Genomic DNA, 17,985 nt, shown 5'->3' on the forward strand with positions numbered 1-17,985 from the left:
TCTAAAGCTGAAGAATGATCTATGTATCAGCACCTAACATTCCTTTTCAAGCCACAGCTAATTCTTGAGCAGTACTGGCTAAGAAGCAAAACAAGGCAAATATTGAGCTACACTTCCTACACAAAGGTTTCTGCATCGCTTTACAGGAACAGGCTAGAAGAGAGTGTATAACTGTCTCTTTCCAACTTGTTATGAACAGCAGGGAAATGTGTCACCTCAACAGCCACAACAGCTGTAAACCATCAGTCAAGTACCTGAAGGGACACCAGTCTGCCCAAGTGAAGTGAAGGGGGACACCCATCTGAGTGAAGACGAGGTTTGTTCCTTGTGGATGTGTATAGCTTATGTCACACACTGAAATGAAAACAGTAAAATTAAACACATGCAATGCTTCAGGTCTTTATTGTGGCTGTAGAGTAATTGATACATGGTTAAAATATCCTAATATAATCACATTTTGAAAACTAAGTTTTTCTGTAGGTTTGTAGTGTCCTGGTGTTTTCATTCCTATGACGTCCATATAAAATCAAGTTATAAAAACACTGATCTTCTTTAAACAACGGAGATTGATTCAACGCACAAAACTAGGAACCACATTTTGTATGATCATGACAAGAACTCACAGAGCAGCCTGGGCCTTGCAGCATTGAACATAAGAGAAATATCTTGGTCTGATGTTGTACCCAGATGAGTTTAAGGACACACACAGAGGACGGGATTGTAATCTTTCAGTTCTGAGCAAAGAGAAAGTAACCCACAGTGCTCATGAGGAAACATTTGACTGAACAAACAAAGTGTATCTTCAAAAACAAGAAAACCATGTCATTTCTCTCAAATAACATAAAGAAGACCTAGCAGAGATGGAGGTGCTGTAGCAGGAGTAGTCACTGTTGAAGAGTGTGGCTACTTGGCACTACAGGAGGACATAAGCCATGACAAACCATGCTAATAAGTAAGAAAAATCTTGGTGGCAAAATGCAGTCCACAAAAGATAGGTGTGTTTGATTCCTGGTGTACTAGCACCTTTAATCTAACAGCATTGAAAACACTTTAAAATAACTTACCCAGCACATCTTAGTAAGTGTAGTTCAAATAAGGAAACAGGATGAATAAGAATTAGATATTCTCCCCAAAATCTGCATATTAAATCCTTTTGAGTAAAAGCTACATTTTGACCAAAGAGGAAACATTCACAGAAAGATCTCTCACAGCTCTTCAATCACTTTTTAAACATTTTTTTTTGTCTTGCATTTCTAACTAAATTGGAAAATGATACATATAATTTGAAAATTTACATCTGTCTCAAAGTCAACACCCTTCCTTGTGAGAAGAAGGTTCTGCATTTCTCATGTGCTGCCCTGCTTTATGGAGTCAGGCAGTGCAAATGTGGCATTTACAGCTCACAAGAAGTTATTTCTGTTCAGTCTGAATTGCAGAATTGCAGGACGTTTACCACATTACAGTAGGTTACATATTTGGCTCTGGCTGGACAGAAAATCCCTTTTAAGGGATTTTATTTCATTTCTTTGATTTCATTTTCAGAGTCCGACTCTAATCAAACACATAAAAATACACTAGAAGTCTTTCAGCTCTATGACTAAGACTCAGCTGATGTTTCTCGTGCATTTTTATGACATCACAAAGTTCTCCGAATGACTGAAAAAAAGTGCAATTGGTATTTATGTCACCATCATATAACCTACCCTCTGAAATGAAAGACTATACTTAGGCTATTGGAGCAGTCTGGCCATGTTTACATGTGGTGTGAAAGCCCAACCACAGATCAGGACAAAATAAAAGCCTTTTAGATCTCTGCATTAACTATAAACAAAGTTCTTTGATTTTCTCTTGCAATGACAGTACCTGGACATGTAGAGAACTGCACCAAAGCACAGCACAAAGCAAAAAACAAAACAAAACAAAACAAAACAAAACAATCTCTGCAGATTTACGCTTTTGCCTAAACGTCTTTGATATCACAGGATTACATTAACAAATGTCATCATACTGCACAAGAACTGCAACAAAACACCAGTTATTAAGTTTTTAGGTACTCAAATATAAATATGAAAAAATCATTAAGAAATATAATCCTAAATATAAATCTACTTCTAATTATTTTTTAGGAAAAAAAGGGTTAAAAAATTAGAGTAAAACAGATAGCTTCAAGTACTTTCTGCATAATAAACAGTTATTATTAGCACGGATTAAAAAACACTTGTCATCTTGCGAGGGACAATTGAACAGAGGCTGGTGATTCATTACAAAAATGGCCTTTGATACAAACATATTAGACAACATGTTAAGTGTTGTGATGTAGAAGAAAACAGATGTGCCCACCCCCAGTGCTTGAGATGGGCAGCACAGCACAAGATACACCTTGCACTCTGCACATTTACATTTTGGAGCAATGCAGCTCAACATACAGAGCCAGGCCATTTGGGTTTAACTCAAAAGTCAGGAAAGTTTTGCAGCAATACATTTGACCAGGTGGTCTAACATTTTGGAGGCTGAACAATAAACCTAATCTGAAGTGTCTCCTAAGTCCTGGCAACGTTTGTGCCTTTTAGTCTGTGACCATGATCATTACTCTTATTACATACAACAAGAAATACACTTGCAAAATACGCTGCCAGAGTTTAAACTTCCAGATTTTCTGAATGTCATGAAATGAAGGGAAAGTTGGGGCCCAAAAAACAGTGTAAAATTGTAAATGAGTATGGAAAAGGAATAATGTAATCAGACAATCAATGAAAATAGTGCAAAGGGAAGTTGTAACTCAATTTCTATGTGCTGTGATAGTCTGAACCCCATCTCTTGTAGTAGCTATATGGGGACAACTGTTGCATCAGATGCATTTCAGCAGGTCTCGCTTGCGTGCACAGAAAAGACAGTCTTCCTGCCCAGTATTTTGACAACTGTCCAGTGTTTAGACGATTGAAATGTCTAAGGAAGCAATGTGAAAACAGAACTAAACACTTCAAATAAAAGATATCTTGGCTTTTGGGAAAGAAAAAAAAAAAAAAAAAAGGGTATTTGCAATTAGATAATGTCTACAATGAGACCTCTTTGAGAAAACATTTGCCAGCTACTCAGAGACAGATACTTATTTTTACCTCTACCGAAAAAAAAAAAAAAATCACCAAAAAAAACCATCAACAGCCAAAAAAGCCCAGCTCCCCTATCCTGCAACACTGTATACTACAGTAGGAACAAGTCTCTCACAGCTAAGAGGGGAACCAGATCAGTATGAAAAAACAATAAGAAATCAAAAGCTACCTGCACAGGTCTATTAAATAATGTTAAGACTTAATTAGAGGCAGAGCCAGCACTGTTTTCTGTACTAAAATACAATGCTGCAAGACTTAAAAAAAACTGGTTGACTGAGCCAGAACAGGTGACTAGTGTGCTAGGTTCAGTAGTGTTTGGAAAAGCTTCAGTGAAAGTATTTTATAGTAAGTTTGAATATTTGAAATAGCACAAAAAAAAAAGAGGAACAAAACATCCTCCTCCAACTTGTACTTACCATCGAACCATCAGTAAACTTAACAGCTTTTCAAATGTGGTGCTCACTTTCTAAGAATGCGATTACACAGAAATCCTACCTCGTTCTTAGCTGGACAGTTTGGATTTGTATATGAAAGTTCAATGCATATCACAGTTATTAACATCCTTTTGATTGTTTAATAATCCAGCAAAGTGTTTCTTAGTTACAGCAGGATGCAGTTGCTAGCTGCTTGCAAGAGTAATGTTGAAATTATATTGAGATAAAAACATTTTCACATGTAGCAATAACTAATGTTTTTCTTTCTTTTCACAGAACTAAGTGCAAATGTCTAACGGACAATGGTGATAGTAAAAGACCATTCTCATGCAAAAATTCTTCCCTGTTCATAGAATTCGCAGGATGTCTCAAAATCAAGCCTTTTTACATCCTTCTCTACCCAAGAGCTAGTTGTTTTTTATTTTTGTGTTGATGAATTTCTGTTGCTTTTTAAAATATTGATGACAAGCAAGTTCAATTAGTTCCAGCCCACCAAATATTTTCTGCTGCACAACAAAAAAGACTACCATGGCCGCAAAGTACCATCGTGCAAAGCAGTACAGGTACAGCAGTGCAAACATACCCAGTGGGAACACCGTCCAGTACAGAAGCGAGATGCACTTAACTGCAAAGACCCTGAGTTCAGATTTACATGGTGGAATAACGCTTTGCCTCATTTTGTCAAAGCACTTTCCACCTTCATAGAAGTGTCGGAGTCTCTCCTCTTTTTCTTCCCAACGCTTCTGGCACCAAAGCTGCAACTCCTGCTTAGAAGTGGGCACTGTCTCTATGGGGTATCTCTGGACATGGAAGTGAATCTCCTTTGGGAAGTTTCCATTCAAAAGGTGCTTCTCCGTCTGAGGAATGTTTTGGGGGTATGCCACAGTTATGTCATGGATAGCATCGAGATTGTTACCTAGAAGAAAGATTTGGGGTAAAAGATCAATACAGATAATACAGCAACCAAAACACTCTTAACCTCAAGGCATGATTGAAAACTGTCAAAATGGTGACAGAAATCCCAAAGATACATTAACTACACAGAGATTGTTTTATCTTCTGGAATTTGAAGGCTGAGAGCTCACAGGTTTCCCAGGCATTACCTTTTCTGAATCTCAGCAAAACATTTTTGGATCAAAATTATACTGATTTGTACAAACTAATGTAGAATTATGACATGGTGAGTAAGAGGATAAAGTCAGACTCGAAGGAGACAAGATGCACATCTGATCTTGGAAAAAAAACAGAGCACGCAAGACATCTGCTGTTACAAAATGCTGTTACATTTTTCCAAAACAGTCATACCTGTGCTGCAAACTGAAATTACCTTTATATAAATATATAAATATAAATAACAATGTATGTTCCTGTGAACATTGCAAAAGAATAAGTTTGAAATTTGATCTGGAGCAAGCAAGCAGCACACAGTCCTAATTTATGGATGATCTAAGAAAATATATGTGAAGCATACACAATGTAAATAACAGGAGTTCATTAAATCTAGGGTTCCTTACAAAGGCTGAGGAAGCTCTCTGTGGCTCAGCCGGCTTGGCAGGGTGCTCCAGCTAACACGATTTTTACTGTCTGACAACCCAGTACTCCTAACAGGGTGAGCTGTTTCCTACTGCATTCCAGATCTGGCAAATACAAAGTGCAGTATAAATGGTGGAAAAGCTGAGCTTTATGTAAACCTCATATTGTTAGCTATTTTGCCAGACTATATTGAACTATTTAAAAAGCAATTGTAGATTAGAAATTCAAGGGGATGCTGATGAAAAAACTCTGTTCTTCATTACCGTGCCTGATCAAGCCAACAGTCCTGAGAGCATAGCATTATTGCCAAAGTAGGCTTTACAGTCGCATCTTTGTACTAACCATTTTTACATGGATGATCTTTCTGCATACCCTTTTTACCCTCTGCCTTTGACCAGACATTCTTTTTGGGTTGTATAGAGAAAATTCTGCCAGTGTAAAGCCGATCTAAAAATAGGTGCACGGTGCACTGAACGTTACAGAGCAGTTCAGTTCTGCCAGCAGTAATTTATCTTGTCTTGCTGTTTCTATTTTGCTGGCTGTCTCAGGGCAAAATAGAATTGGAGACTAAATGCTGCCTACAGTTGCGATGTCTGAAGACAAGTGCTGAGTCACCAGGACGGTATGGGGAGCACTGACTGACAGACAGGGTCATTATGCCAACCAGCACCATCAATACCAGGCAATGGGTTGCCAGGAGATAGATGGTGATGTAAAATCACACAACAGCGAGACCTAAGGAGTTAGACTGGAACTGCTGCACGATGGCAAAACCCATGATTCCCCTGTGGCCAGGGATGCCTCCACTGTCATCTTCTTCCTTTAAGGACTGAGTGAATGACTCACGTTCGTGTACATAAGGCCCGAGGCAAGGTTACGACTGTATCGCGTGCTGACTGGTAACAATTTGCCCGTATCTGCAGAGGGGCTGCTCCAGGGACTTGAAAAGCCTTTGTAAGTCAGATTTCTAGAAATTCTGCGCAACGATAAGCTATGCTAAGTGGTAGGAATTGTAGATGATGAGCTGTGTTGATTATTTATTTTTTACGCAATAATAAATCTCTATAACCACAATCCCGCAGCCGGTCTTCATTCTGCCAAGGATCCCTAAAGAACCTGCCCGTCATCTGCAGTGCTGGGACAGAGCAAATCAGGTAACATTCACAATGGAGCTTTCTTAGTTAAATTGCATTTCAGATGCAAAATTAAACCAAAAACATCAGGCTGGTATCCCAGCTATTCAGGACAAAAACACCAGTTTCAGTAGCTTTAGGTTTTTACGACCTTCATTCTGCAGCAGAAGACCCGTACATCCTTCACACTATGAACAATGTTCTGTCCTACTTTTTGTAGAAGCACCTTAGAAAAAGAAAGCTTACTACTGCACTCAGGAATGGTTAACGAAATTTATCTGTAGTTATTGTTACAGAGCTATAAACACAAGGTAGATGATTAATACATGCTGCAATCTCTATTTTTGCATGACAGAACAGCTCAAAAGCACTGTTACTTTTCTTTGTAAGCATTCTGTGCTCCAGTCAAAGTAATTTATGTTTCAGGATATGTGGATACACAACATTACTTCAAGTAACCACAATGCATAGCTGGTCACTTTGGGCAGTGCACTTATATGTGGCATGGGAAGAATTTACCAGGCTCGCAGCCAAAATAAACAGCATCAGAGAAAGATGCCTTTGTTAAAAAATGTTTCCAAGGAAAAACTAGGACATATTCTCTCACTACGCCAGCTATTCCATCAGGATTTTTGTTCTATGTTGAGTTGCCAGCCCATTAGAGGTGAGGATGCTGGAGCCCCCAGTTCCGTGAACCAGCTGGGAGTGAGTCTGAGCACATACTCCCAGAAGGTATGCACACAGATAAGCAGGTACAATACATACACAAGGACAGCCATGGATCAATGTGGACAGGAGATATTACACCTACACAAACACAAATGGCCCCATCATGTTCCCTTCTCCAGATGACTGGGATAAAGGTCTGTCAGTGAAACTTAGGTACAAACACACATCCATATGGATTCTCCCAACAACTGGTCCTGCAGCCTTGGTCTCCCCAGGTGCTAGCACCTGGACACGTGTGCCCCTTGGGCTGCAGCCCCTCCCCAGGGGCTGGTGCAGACCCCTTTGCATAGATGTACACACACTGCTGACCTTAGACACTCAGGGACAGCCAGTCCTCAGGACCCAGCTGGTTCTTCGATCCTCTCTTCTCCAGTTGCCTCAAGCAGAGAGAAACAGAGACATACAAACTGGTCTCAGCTGACCCCAGAATCTATAGTCTCCTCATCTGGTGGCTGGGACCTTGTAATCCCTCTAGTAGCCAACTAGTACCCATCTGATCTCCACAGTATCCAACTCATACTTACAGCTGCTTCAGTAACTGGTTCCTAAATATCCCATAAATTTTGCACGATCCCCTAACGCTCCTCTGCACCTCATAATGATTCCAAAAGCCCTGCAAGCAGCAATCCCCATCAGTCTCTAAGGTGGCCTCTTCTACTGATGCACCGTGATGAATGTCCACCCATGCCCACAGCTGATGGCACTCCCATGACAGCCCTGGTTGGAACTGGGGCAGGGGCTCTCTTCCTCTGTCTGGGTTTTGGGGTTTCCCTGCCCACTGTTGTGCCACTGCCCTTTGTGTGTGCACAGACAATCCTTTTACCTCACAACCCAACATTATAAAACCTCACAACCAAGAACCTATTACTACGTTCAAAATAAAGATACCATATATAGCCTGAAAATTACTTTTAATAGTGTGTGTTAAATAATACATCGGCACAATACTTCAGCTCTAGGGGAAAAAGTAGCCTGAATGTAAAGGCAGGATTAAACTATTTTAGGCTTTTTTCAAATACATTTGCAGATTCAAAACTGCCAGAAGTGATGCTCTGTCCCAGATCACAGTCCCAAATATATGGATTGGTTGCACCAGACTCATCCCCTGCACTACAAGGATCACTCTACTGCTCAAGCACTGCTCATTCCTCGGTAATGAGTCATGCCAGTGACAAGGACACTTCCTTGCTCATACCTGGGACTGAGCAATGCTGAGCAAGCTCACTGTGAGACAAAAGGATCTATCTACATAAGCACTGACTCGAGGGGCCAAAATGATGACTCAGAGCGGAAGCTCTTAAAAGTCAAAATGACCATCAGTGTGCCAAAAATAAGGATGAGTCCCAAGCAAATCCATGTAATGAACTGCTCAGACTCTCAGCAGTCTGCAAAGTGAACAGGCAGGTGAACCTCCTCAACATTAGCAGTGGTGGCTATGACCCTTTCTCATTCCCAGTGAGGGTCTCAGCAGCTGTAATTTGTCCTGCTTTACTTACCATTGACATTACTTTAAACTATACAAGAATTATATGGTCTCTTCCCCTGCATTGATCCAGTAGAGAAGATGCTATTGTTAATCAGTACCTCACAGAGCACTACAATGATGAGTTGTTGAGCCAGAACGGGGATGCAGAGGTGCTCTCACAATAAAATATTCATAATAACCTTAAAATAAGCTGCTCTGTGAAGTCAGGCTAATACATAAGGGCCTTGGCCCTTCTATCTCCCACCACAATGTAACTACACCACCTTCCTCCTGCAAAGCAGCATATCTGTCCCTTCTTCACAACAACTCCAGATGCTTCATACATCTCCAAACTTCGTATAACATTGCCTGTAGCTCTTCCCATTCTTCCCTTAACATCCTCAACTCTACACACATTTCTTTAGGAAAACAGACAGAAGGAGGTTCAGCATCTGTAAACAAACTGACCAACAACATAATCAAAGCAGAGATGGAAATGGGTAGACAAAACTGGCTGTATTGCACAGTATGTGATTATTTTATGTTAGCTTTGAGATGAAGATACGTTTTTGGACATTAAAAAAAAAAAAAAAAGCCAAAACTGCTTACTAGGAAATTTCTTTTGGCTAAGTATAGCTATCACATAAGCAACCAAAAAAAGACACAATGATAATGCTGACCTTGATTAGCAGAGAAGAGTGATCCTGCATAGCAGTTCTTTATCTAGCTATCCCTTTTTTCACTGTCATTGTGATACAAGGAGATAGAGACCCTTCCCCCTGCCAAGAAGAAGTTAAGGCAATGGCACCTCTTTTCCTTGGGAGTGGAAGCCTGGGAAAGGGACAGTGTTTTGTGATCATCAGCAGGAAAGAGAGTAGTGCTCTGTGTGCTGTGCATGGGAGTGGAGGTCTACTAGGAACTGTCACAAGGTCCCTCCAAGGTACAAAGACCAAGATAACGTCATCCTCACAGCTATCAGCATACATTGCATAAGTGAACTTGTTTTGTTAAATGCTTTTCAGTCACATAGTTTTGCAGTCTGCAGTCTGATGCCGACATCTCATTAATGTGTAAGACAATACCATGAACCAAAGTGGTCTACGGATCCTATACTGAATCCATGTAGTTTTACTTTCCGACCACACAGCTCTGTTAAACAGGTCATGCAGTGTCAGCCTGCTCTACCAAACTTGTAAGTTGCTCTTGAATAAACTAAACCTACTGAGAGTCTTAAATCTCGTTATGAAGAGAATACTGCCTGGCACACCATTCTTGATGGTGTTGATGCCTGAGTTGAGTCAGGGCATGCCAACAAGATGTGGTAAAGTTTTCTTACTCTTACATATGACAGAACCTAAAGTTCTCTCACCCGAGGCTAGTGTTTGCTAATCAGCTTTGTGTTTCCTTTCCGTAAGTCAGAAGGGGGTAAAGCAAACAATAATTTACCCAAATTTCTTTCTTTCTTTTTTTTTATCAGCATAATGTCACTGAACTTGTAATGCCAAGACAATCTAATCAGCTCAAATATCTCTTACAGATTTAGCGATTCTTCCCGGAGACTATAAATGAATGTTACTGCAATGTCAGGGGTAGATCTCCCTCCCTCCTACTTGCAGGGATGCACTTTTCTTCAGTAGATACATCTGTCAGCTCCCTTATTCCTCTGCAAACCAGACCAGCAGTAATACAAGAAGGAAGACATGGTATAGTTCAGTTATAATATGAGAACTCAGTACCATGGGAAGACTGGGAAAACTAAGAGCAGACCAAGAAGTAAATTATCCTGCAAGTCGTAAAAAGTGCTAAACGGATTGATTCCTAGTGGATTAAACAAGAACACTCAGGCACATGAAGGAACAGTGTACTGGGGGGGGGGGGGGGGGGTGTGACAGGGAACAATTTGACACAGTGGCTCTCTCTGCAAGACTGTCAGATGGCAGTTGCCTTTAAGTCTTCTCTCCCAGGCTCCAAGGGGTTACTTTCTGAATTGCAAAGCAAAAGCTGCTTGAGCTATAAATAAAATAGAAAATATGTGGAGAGGAGAGAGCAAAGGGATAAAAGGGTTGGAATAACAAGTTATTTTCAGTCACTAGGGATGACCAGGCATAACTGACTCACCACTCTTTACTCTATCATTCCTGAACTACATTTATCAAACCCAGATAACAAAAATGCTATATTTATTCCCCTGCATGTATAGCTGCTCTCTCCCAGCTTCCCATACTTTGTGTCTGCTCTACACACACATATGGAATTAGGTTTTCACATGTATGTTACATGTTTGGAAGGAGAAAAGGTTGTTTCTAGGCTTATTGTACACTATTACTTATTCATACTGGAAATGGTATTTCATGTAACAGACAGGCACTTATGTACTGGTATGCAGCTCTACAACTCCACTAAACTTTAACATGAATTTCCTGGCAAACTGACAAGAAATTCAAATGAGAATCACAGTTATGCTTGAAATAGAGATAATTTACTACACTGCAGTGAAATCCAAGTCTACCTTGTCATAAGATGTCTTAGCAGAAAGGCAAATTTACATAGATTAGAAAATGGCTGATTCCCTTCCCTTCCCGTCCCTTCCCAGAAGTTAAAGTAGTCACCAAGTATTTCTGGAAAGCTAAGTATCATGACAATTAAGCAAAAGTAAGGTATCAAATAACCTTAAAATAAATACATATAAATATATAAATGCATATAGAAACAACTCATTCTTATCTTTTAATATAACAGACTATCCACCTAATTCCTCTTACTTGATAGACGTTTGAAATCCCTGGGTATCTCAGAAAGAAGCAATCCATCCATCTACAAACTAAAATCACATCCTTATTAGAGGCAATCCAGTTCTGCTAGAATTCAGCTGTTTCATCTGGAATTTCCCCTGTCATTCCCAACTGCCCCCAGTAAGTTAACCGTCAAGCAAAACACTCTGGAACAGTTCACATACACAACTGCCATCCCAGTGATGTTCATCCCAGGATGTTACTGCGAGGTAAATAATGCAGCTGGCTTAAAACCTGCATCTTTAAAGATGTCAGGAACAGCAGTATGTGTGAACTGTCATGTTGTAGCACAAAAGCATACGTTAGCTTTCAGCATCCTAATTAAAATACAGATGTTAAAGGGGCTACCCTTCCTCATCTCTCTGTTCATTCTATAAGATGTTATTTATTTCTCCCAGTTCTTCCAAAACCTTTGCTTATATTCTTTTCAAAAACATTTTTAATAGTTCTGGGATTTGCTAGGATGGAGAGTGGGGATTCTCATAATTTTGTCATCATTTTTAACCATTTTCAAAGTGGTTTAGTTATAGAACATTAGACCCCAGATGATCTGCAGGCCAACCTCACAACTTGACTCATGGCTTTTGTGAAGTGCCTAGAAAACCAGCATGAGACAGAGCATGATAAGCAGAGAAAAATAATTAACTACAGATGAAACAAGAAAACAGTTGCAGCAGCTCTTGCTCAGTAATCAACTGATCAAAGTGTATTGTATCTTTTCAGGAATGCCATGGAGTCGTCACTTTCTGTCAGGCCCTTAGTTCATGTCAATGGCAGGATGGTACTATGAGTAGCATAACACCATCCAACTGAATTGCAATGGTAGCAATAAGTAAATAAATAATGGCTGTTATAGGAAAAAAATAAATAAATAAAATAAAATAAAAGGTTTTATGTTTGGCTTCTAGTGAATTAAATTAATTCACTTCTATAGCTGAGATAAAAGGTTCAGCTTAATTGCCTCCCCTTACTCAGTTTTTTTTCCTTTTTTAATGGCTACTAACAAGTAACCTGTTAATTCAGCAGACTTTGCTATCTGTTTTTATCTCTAACCCATGTCAGCCACTAGAGAGTACTCTTTAGCTGCTTAGTTACCTTCTCCTGTTTTATAAACTTGCCCTCTTCAAACTGTCCCAGGCATCACTCAACGTCTACTGCAGCATCCAGGAGCTCCAGGAAGAGCAATCTGGAATGGGCAGTAAACTTCAATTCCAAACAGTGCTATAGGTAGGCTAGATGATGCACCCAGTACCATCATATTTGGGATACACAAGAAGAAATAGAAAACACATTCAAACTTTAGAGAGATTCAGTATTACAAATACGGGCCATGCCAATCCAAAATACTTGAGGAAAACATACCCTGCAACAAAAATAAAATATAAACTATATGTTGAAAAATACCTGCCAGCAGCCACCTCAAATATTTGGATTGAGCATTTCCACAAAAATCTCGAGGCAATCTCTCACATTTCATGCCTCACTGGTATGTGCTATTGCCATTCTTGGTCACAGTGGCTTGTTTTCATTTCAGTGTACAAAGCAAAAGGAATGCAGAACAGCACCAGCAGTCTGACAAGAAGGTATAATTTCAGCACACAGAAAATTATTAGGCTTTTAATTTCTCTCTGCTCGATACATATACAATAAAGTGACATTATCCATTTGCTCCACCTTGTTTTAAATCCAGGGCAAGCATTTTGCTCTGAAAATATTTAACGTGCTACCATTAAAAGAACTTCTGCCAAGTATGTCTGTTTTGTTATCTGAATTCACAGCTGAGGTATACTTACATAGAAACAAGCTCATCTATACACCTCACTGAGTTAAATCACTTTGGGGGTAGAGAGGCACTTGAGCTTCATTAACCAGCAGAGCCCTCTTCTTGAGTTAGACAACAAACCAGAGCCTTTAATATTATCTATGCGGTTCTTTAATGGAACTTAACTCTTTGAGATTCAACTCTAATACCACTAATTCCACTTCCATGTTTTTTTTCCTCTGCTGGCTGACTACATAAAACGTAGAGCCCCCAACACAAAAGCATACAGCATCGCAAAAAACAGGCATGCAGACCCATGACTGTATGCACTGAGATATTAACTTATTGCTCCTAATTCCCTGGTGCTAAAACAGTTTCCCCCAGACCTCAGTACACAAGTGGACAAACCTTATTAAATTTAATCAGCCCAGTACTTGGGGGAGCCATCTTAATCAGTAAGGAATTTAATAAAAAGCTGCATCTCCAATGAATACTCTTTAATTACGAATGACTAATATTTATCCACAAAGAGGAATTTGTTTCAGCATTTGTCTGAGGACCTGGAAGAAGCCAAAGACGTCAATTTAATAATGGAATGACTAATTAAAGTATAATGGAAACCTAATTGTGATACACTGCTTTTATAGCACACGATTTGTTTAGAACAATTGCTTTTCATTGGGCTCATTAGGGAAACTTAATCAAAACACAATAGTAAAAAAGAAAAAGGAAAAACAGAAACATTGGAACTTCCATGAGGATTATAATCAGCTGACGAAAGACAGTTGACATGCTTGTCAGATAAAGCACTGCCATCCCTTCACAGGCTGTGGCTGAAAAATTTCAAAGGCTAATGATTATACAGTTCTTTTCCTCCTTAACAACATGGGATCAGACCCAAACCCTACTGCAGCTACTTGGTGGAGCTACTCTGGTGGAAAGTAGCCATGAAGTTGAAGGCTCTCAGGATTCTCCTCAGAGAAACCTCATGTAACACATGCAGCTTCCCAGCTACTGGTGAGGTATATATATCCTGCTGTATTTTATTCCTTTTATTGGTGAAGCACCAGGGAAAAAAAAAGGCAGAATGGAAAGGAGCTGCTCCTGTTGTTCCTCCACCCTGCAGTGCCCCACAGAAAACACGCACAGGGAGCTCCAGGAGCAGACAACCTTCCTCCAGTGGTGGCTGCTGGAACCGCAGATCCCTTGGCTTTGGCTCAGTGTTGTGATGTGAGAACGGTTTTGGCAACAGAAGCTGCCATGACTGTCATGGGAAAGAAAAAGGGATGCTAGGATCTGTGAACACACAGCACCATGGCTTTGCAGATGAACGACAGGTTGCAGTCATTCTACATGCACAGCAGCAAAACAGCCCTGTCTCTAGAAATAAGATTTGTTTATGGTTTTGTTCCAACTATTGCTGTTCATAGAGATGGTTAGAAAAATTATACTAAGGTCAACTCTTTGAATGAAAATGAGCAAAGAGTGCTGAGTGCCTAAACAGTCATCCTTCAACGTGGATGTAAGCTGAATCCTGAATATCCATCTTTTTGTACTTCCACAGGTGTGATGCTGTCAGTCTGCCAGCCTGAGAAGTGAAAGGTGAATTCTTATCTCAGGCACAGCAGAAGAGTAGGATGTGGGGCCAGTGGTCCATCTTCAGATATGGTCTCAGTATCGCAACAGTGAGGCTGAGAGAGACCACTCACCCCGCTACACAGTGGCCCAATATTGAGCCAAATGTATTACTCTGCTCGTGTCAAAAAAAAAAAAAAAAAGCACAGGTTGAGGCACATAATCTACATGTTGTGCCTTCATGTTAAAGACACCGGTTACAATGGTCTATTGCTTTTTCATACAGATCAGAAGGCCATCCCATGATGGTAAGTGAAGTCACAGAAGAGATGTTGTAAATCCCTGTTGTATACAGGCCCGTCTGAGCAGAAGTCTAAAACTCATTTCCTGAAAATATCTGCTAGAAACTTCCACCTCTGAACTCCAATGGGCATTTAACTTGGATGGCACTGTGCACTAGAAAGCCCTGAAAGCAGTCATTACTAATGTTTTTAACACTGATTTTTGACAAAAATATGAATATGTACATAACTGAATCACAAGGAATAGAATCAACTGAGGCAATTCAATTTAGGAACAGCTTACATTGGACTTTTCAAGAGCTGCAGAATGATGAACCACAAGTTGGTCTTTTTGCAAACAAATGATGGGGTGATGAAAAATCCAAAGTAACTTGACTGAGATCATAGATAACTTAGGTCTAAGAAGTAGTGCTGGCAGAAATTGCACTTCTGATTGTCCACCAGGACAAAAGAAGAACTTCAGCTGCTTTGCCATATTTTCTGAAATACGGAAAACATACCCGATGGATGCTGAAACCCAAAGTCCACCACTCATCTCAGTATATTTTCTGCCCAAATAATAGTGACAAAAACTATCTTTTACCAACTCTTCCATCTTCACCACCTTTTGAAAACATTAAAAACAAGAAAACAAACAAACAAACAATAAGCAATTATAGCATATCTTTGCAACTACATATAGTGGCCAAGGTAAAAGAAATACAAAACAAAAACTGAATTCTAGTATTTTTTCTCCTCCCCATGCAATGCCAACCTATGGTCATAATTTCATTAAGTGACGATGGTAACTTTAACTATGCTGTTTCACGCTAGGAGTGGCATTTCAAACATCAAGGCTGACAAAACTCATTCAGCAAACTGACAGCTTCTGTTCAAACACCTCATAACAAAATGAAAAATTCTTTTATTAGTGTATAAAATATATTTTACGTCAAATCAAAACACAGTGTTAGAAGAGCAAATATGCTGTTGCAATAATAGATAATATCTCAGATTACTAAATGGAATCTTTTTCTAGATCAATCTGCAAACGGAGATGTTGTCGTAGTATCATTTCACTCTCACCAACTGCAGACATGAATGAATAATTCTACCCATAGAGTAAAATCCTGGCACGTGTTGGCAATTTAAATTGACTAGCACAGTGAGTTATGGTGCTGTCTGTGATGAAATAACTTTGTCAGTAAAAGCTCCAAGATGGAAATGAATTGGCTACTGTCCACTTGTCTTTGCTGACTTTCAGAAACTTCTTCCTTGATACTAGGAGTGAAGAACTAGGTATGAAGGTGATTTTAGATTCATTGGTAAATTATTTCACCTAATCTGAAATCGAAAATTGATGGAGGTTCAGAAAGCTAATTTTACTGTTTTCAAGGTTTTTTTATTATTATTATTATTTTTAAGTTATTTTGGTAGTTTCTCTGTTAGAACTACAAGGCACATCTTTATGTTGCTCCCTAAGCTATACACCTTCAAGAGAACTGGCAAAGATAGCCACAGCAGTAGTCTGTTACAATTTTATTTACAGCAGACATAAGGCAGATATGAGGCCAAGTTAGTTACTGGGAACATCCTCCTGAGGCTAGCTGCAGGAAAACGTCGTTGGAATTCTCAAAGGGAAAACTTCAGATTTGTCTAATACTTAGAAGAAACCCCTCCTTTATGTGCTGCACTGGGGCTTGATGGTCTTTGCCACCTCCAGCCAGGTTAACACCAGGCAGGGTGTATGTTATCCAGGGTCCTTCACAGGAAGGTCCTGGTGTCACCAGACAGCGGGGGCACAGTGGGGTTTGTACAAAGCTGGAACAACAGCACGTGCAAGGGTAGAGTGGGAAGACCTAGTGCTGAGTCCTGTCGGCAGCCCAGACCCAGCTGCATCATGAGAGCCAGCAAGCTGAGCACACAATTCCTGATATAGGCAGCTCAATCGCCAGAGGGTCCTGGGAAGTCCTGACCCTCTACTTTCGTTTTAGCATCTGCAAAAGAAATATAAACTATAGCTATCAATAGACGGAATAGGCGTACTAAAATAGAATTTGTTTATGTAACACTCTGAAAAATACATGATTACTCAGACACTTCTACAACAAGAAGGGATGTGAAAACTGATGAAAAGTCCGGCATTTCATCCAGACAGAATCCTGAATGTTGACACTACAGCTGATCTGTGTAGCTAATTCTGATTTACTATACCACGCTTTCTCTTCATGATCTATTGTCTGAAATTGTAAGACAGTGAGAATACCTGCCTCACTTCTGAATACTGAAAAAGGGAAGAGCAGAACAAAAACCACTTAATGCACGATGCCCTGAATTCTTGATTCTTAAGCATACATTCTCAAAAGGCTGTTTTAAGAAAATATTTACTTTTTGGTTGTTATGGTGATCATCTTTTCACAGCAGTTTATAAAAACAGGAATGGCTAAAAATAAAAAATCCAAAGTAACCCAAGGAACTAAAAAGGGAATATGGCATGCAGATTTTTCTGGTTCGGAATAAATCTGCATATAGTATCTTGCAGCAGCACGTTTTACAAAGGGAATTAAAGCCATGAAATTAACATTTTAATGAAGTAGAGAGACCATTGACGTCAGGACTACTCACTGATTGCTGCTTCCAGGTGGCCTAATGAGATGAAAATGAAGTTTATATCTTTAGCTAGTCTGAGCCAGGCTTGTTTTGTGACTGTGATTGAATTTAAATGAGAAGATACTTCTGTGTGCAAACATGTCTAGCCTTAGCAAATCTAGGCATAATAAATGCTTGATTTAAAATATTTCATGGTAAGAAAAGGTATTTCAGCCTTCTGCCACATTCAAAATAAATGCAAAGACAAAGTTTTATCACTAACTCTATAGCATGCCACAGTTCTGTACTGATTGCTCCAGGAATCCCCATATAAAATTTTTACTGCAAGATGTCTTTGTTTATCTGTCAAAAAGCAGAAAACATTCTGGATTCTAAAAGTGAAGTAGGATATCATAAATCCAACGTAGCCTGTGGATAACCCATACCGTGACGTTTTTGGCACCAGAGGCATGTTAGACATTCAGGTCAACTGATGGAAATGCAAGACCACCATATATTGTGAAAGACCCTTCAAAGGAACTGCTGCACATCATAAATTACATGTTTCTAAATGATGCTGAA

General features: G+C 39.6%; 1 protein-coding gene across 1 annotated transcript in view; it reads right to left on the minus strand.

Moving 5' to 3' along the window:
- Positions 1–374: 374 nt before the first annotated feature.
- Positions 375–17,985, minus strand: part of LCLAT1 (lysocardiolipin acyltransferase 1) — a 63,258-nt gene continuing 45,647 nt past the window's right edge. Inside the window, exon 5 of the mRNA XM_035320494.1 lies at positions 375–4,460. Coding sequence (XP_035176385.1) covers positions 3,952–4,460 — 509 coding nt within the window. The 3' untranslated portion in view covers positions 375–3,951. The remainder of the gene's footprint in view (positions 4,461–17,985) is intronic.

The sequence above is a fragment of the Oxyura jamaicensis genome, chromosome 3, assembly GCF_011077185.1.
Source record: "Oxyura jamaicensis isolate SHBP4307 breed ruddy duck chromosome 3, BPBGC_Ojam_1.0, whole genome shotgun sequence".
Lineage (NCBI taxonomy): Eukaryota > Metazoa > Chordata > Aves > Anseriformes > Anatidae > Oxyura > Oxyura jamaicensis.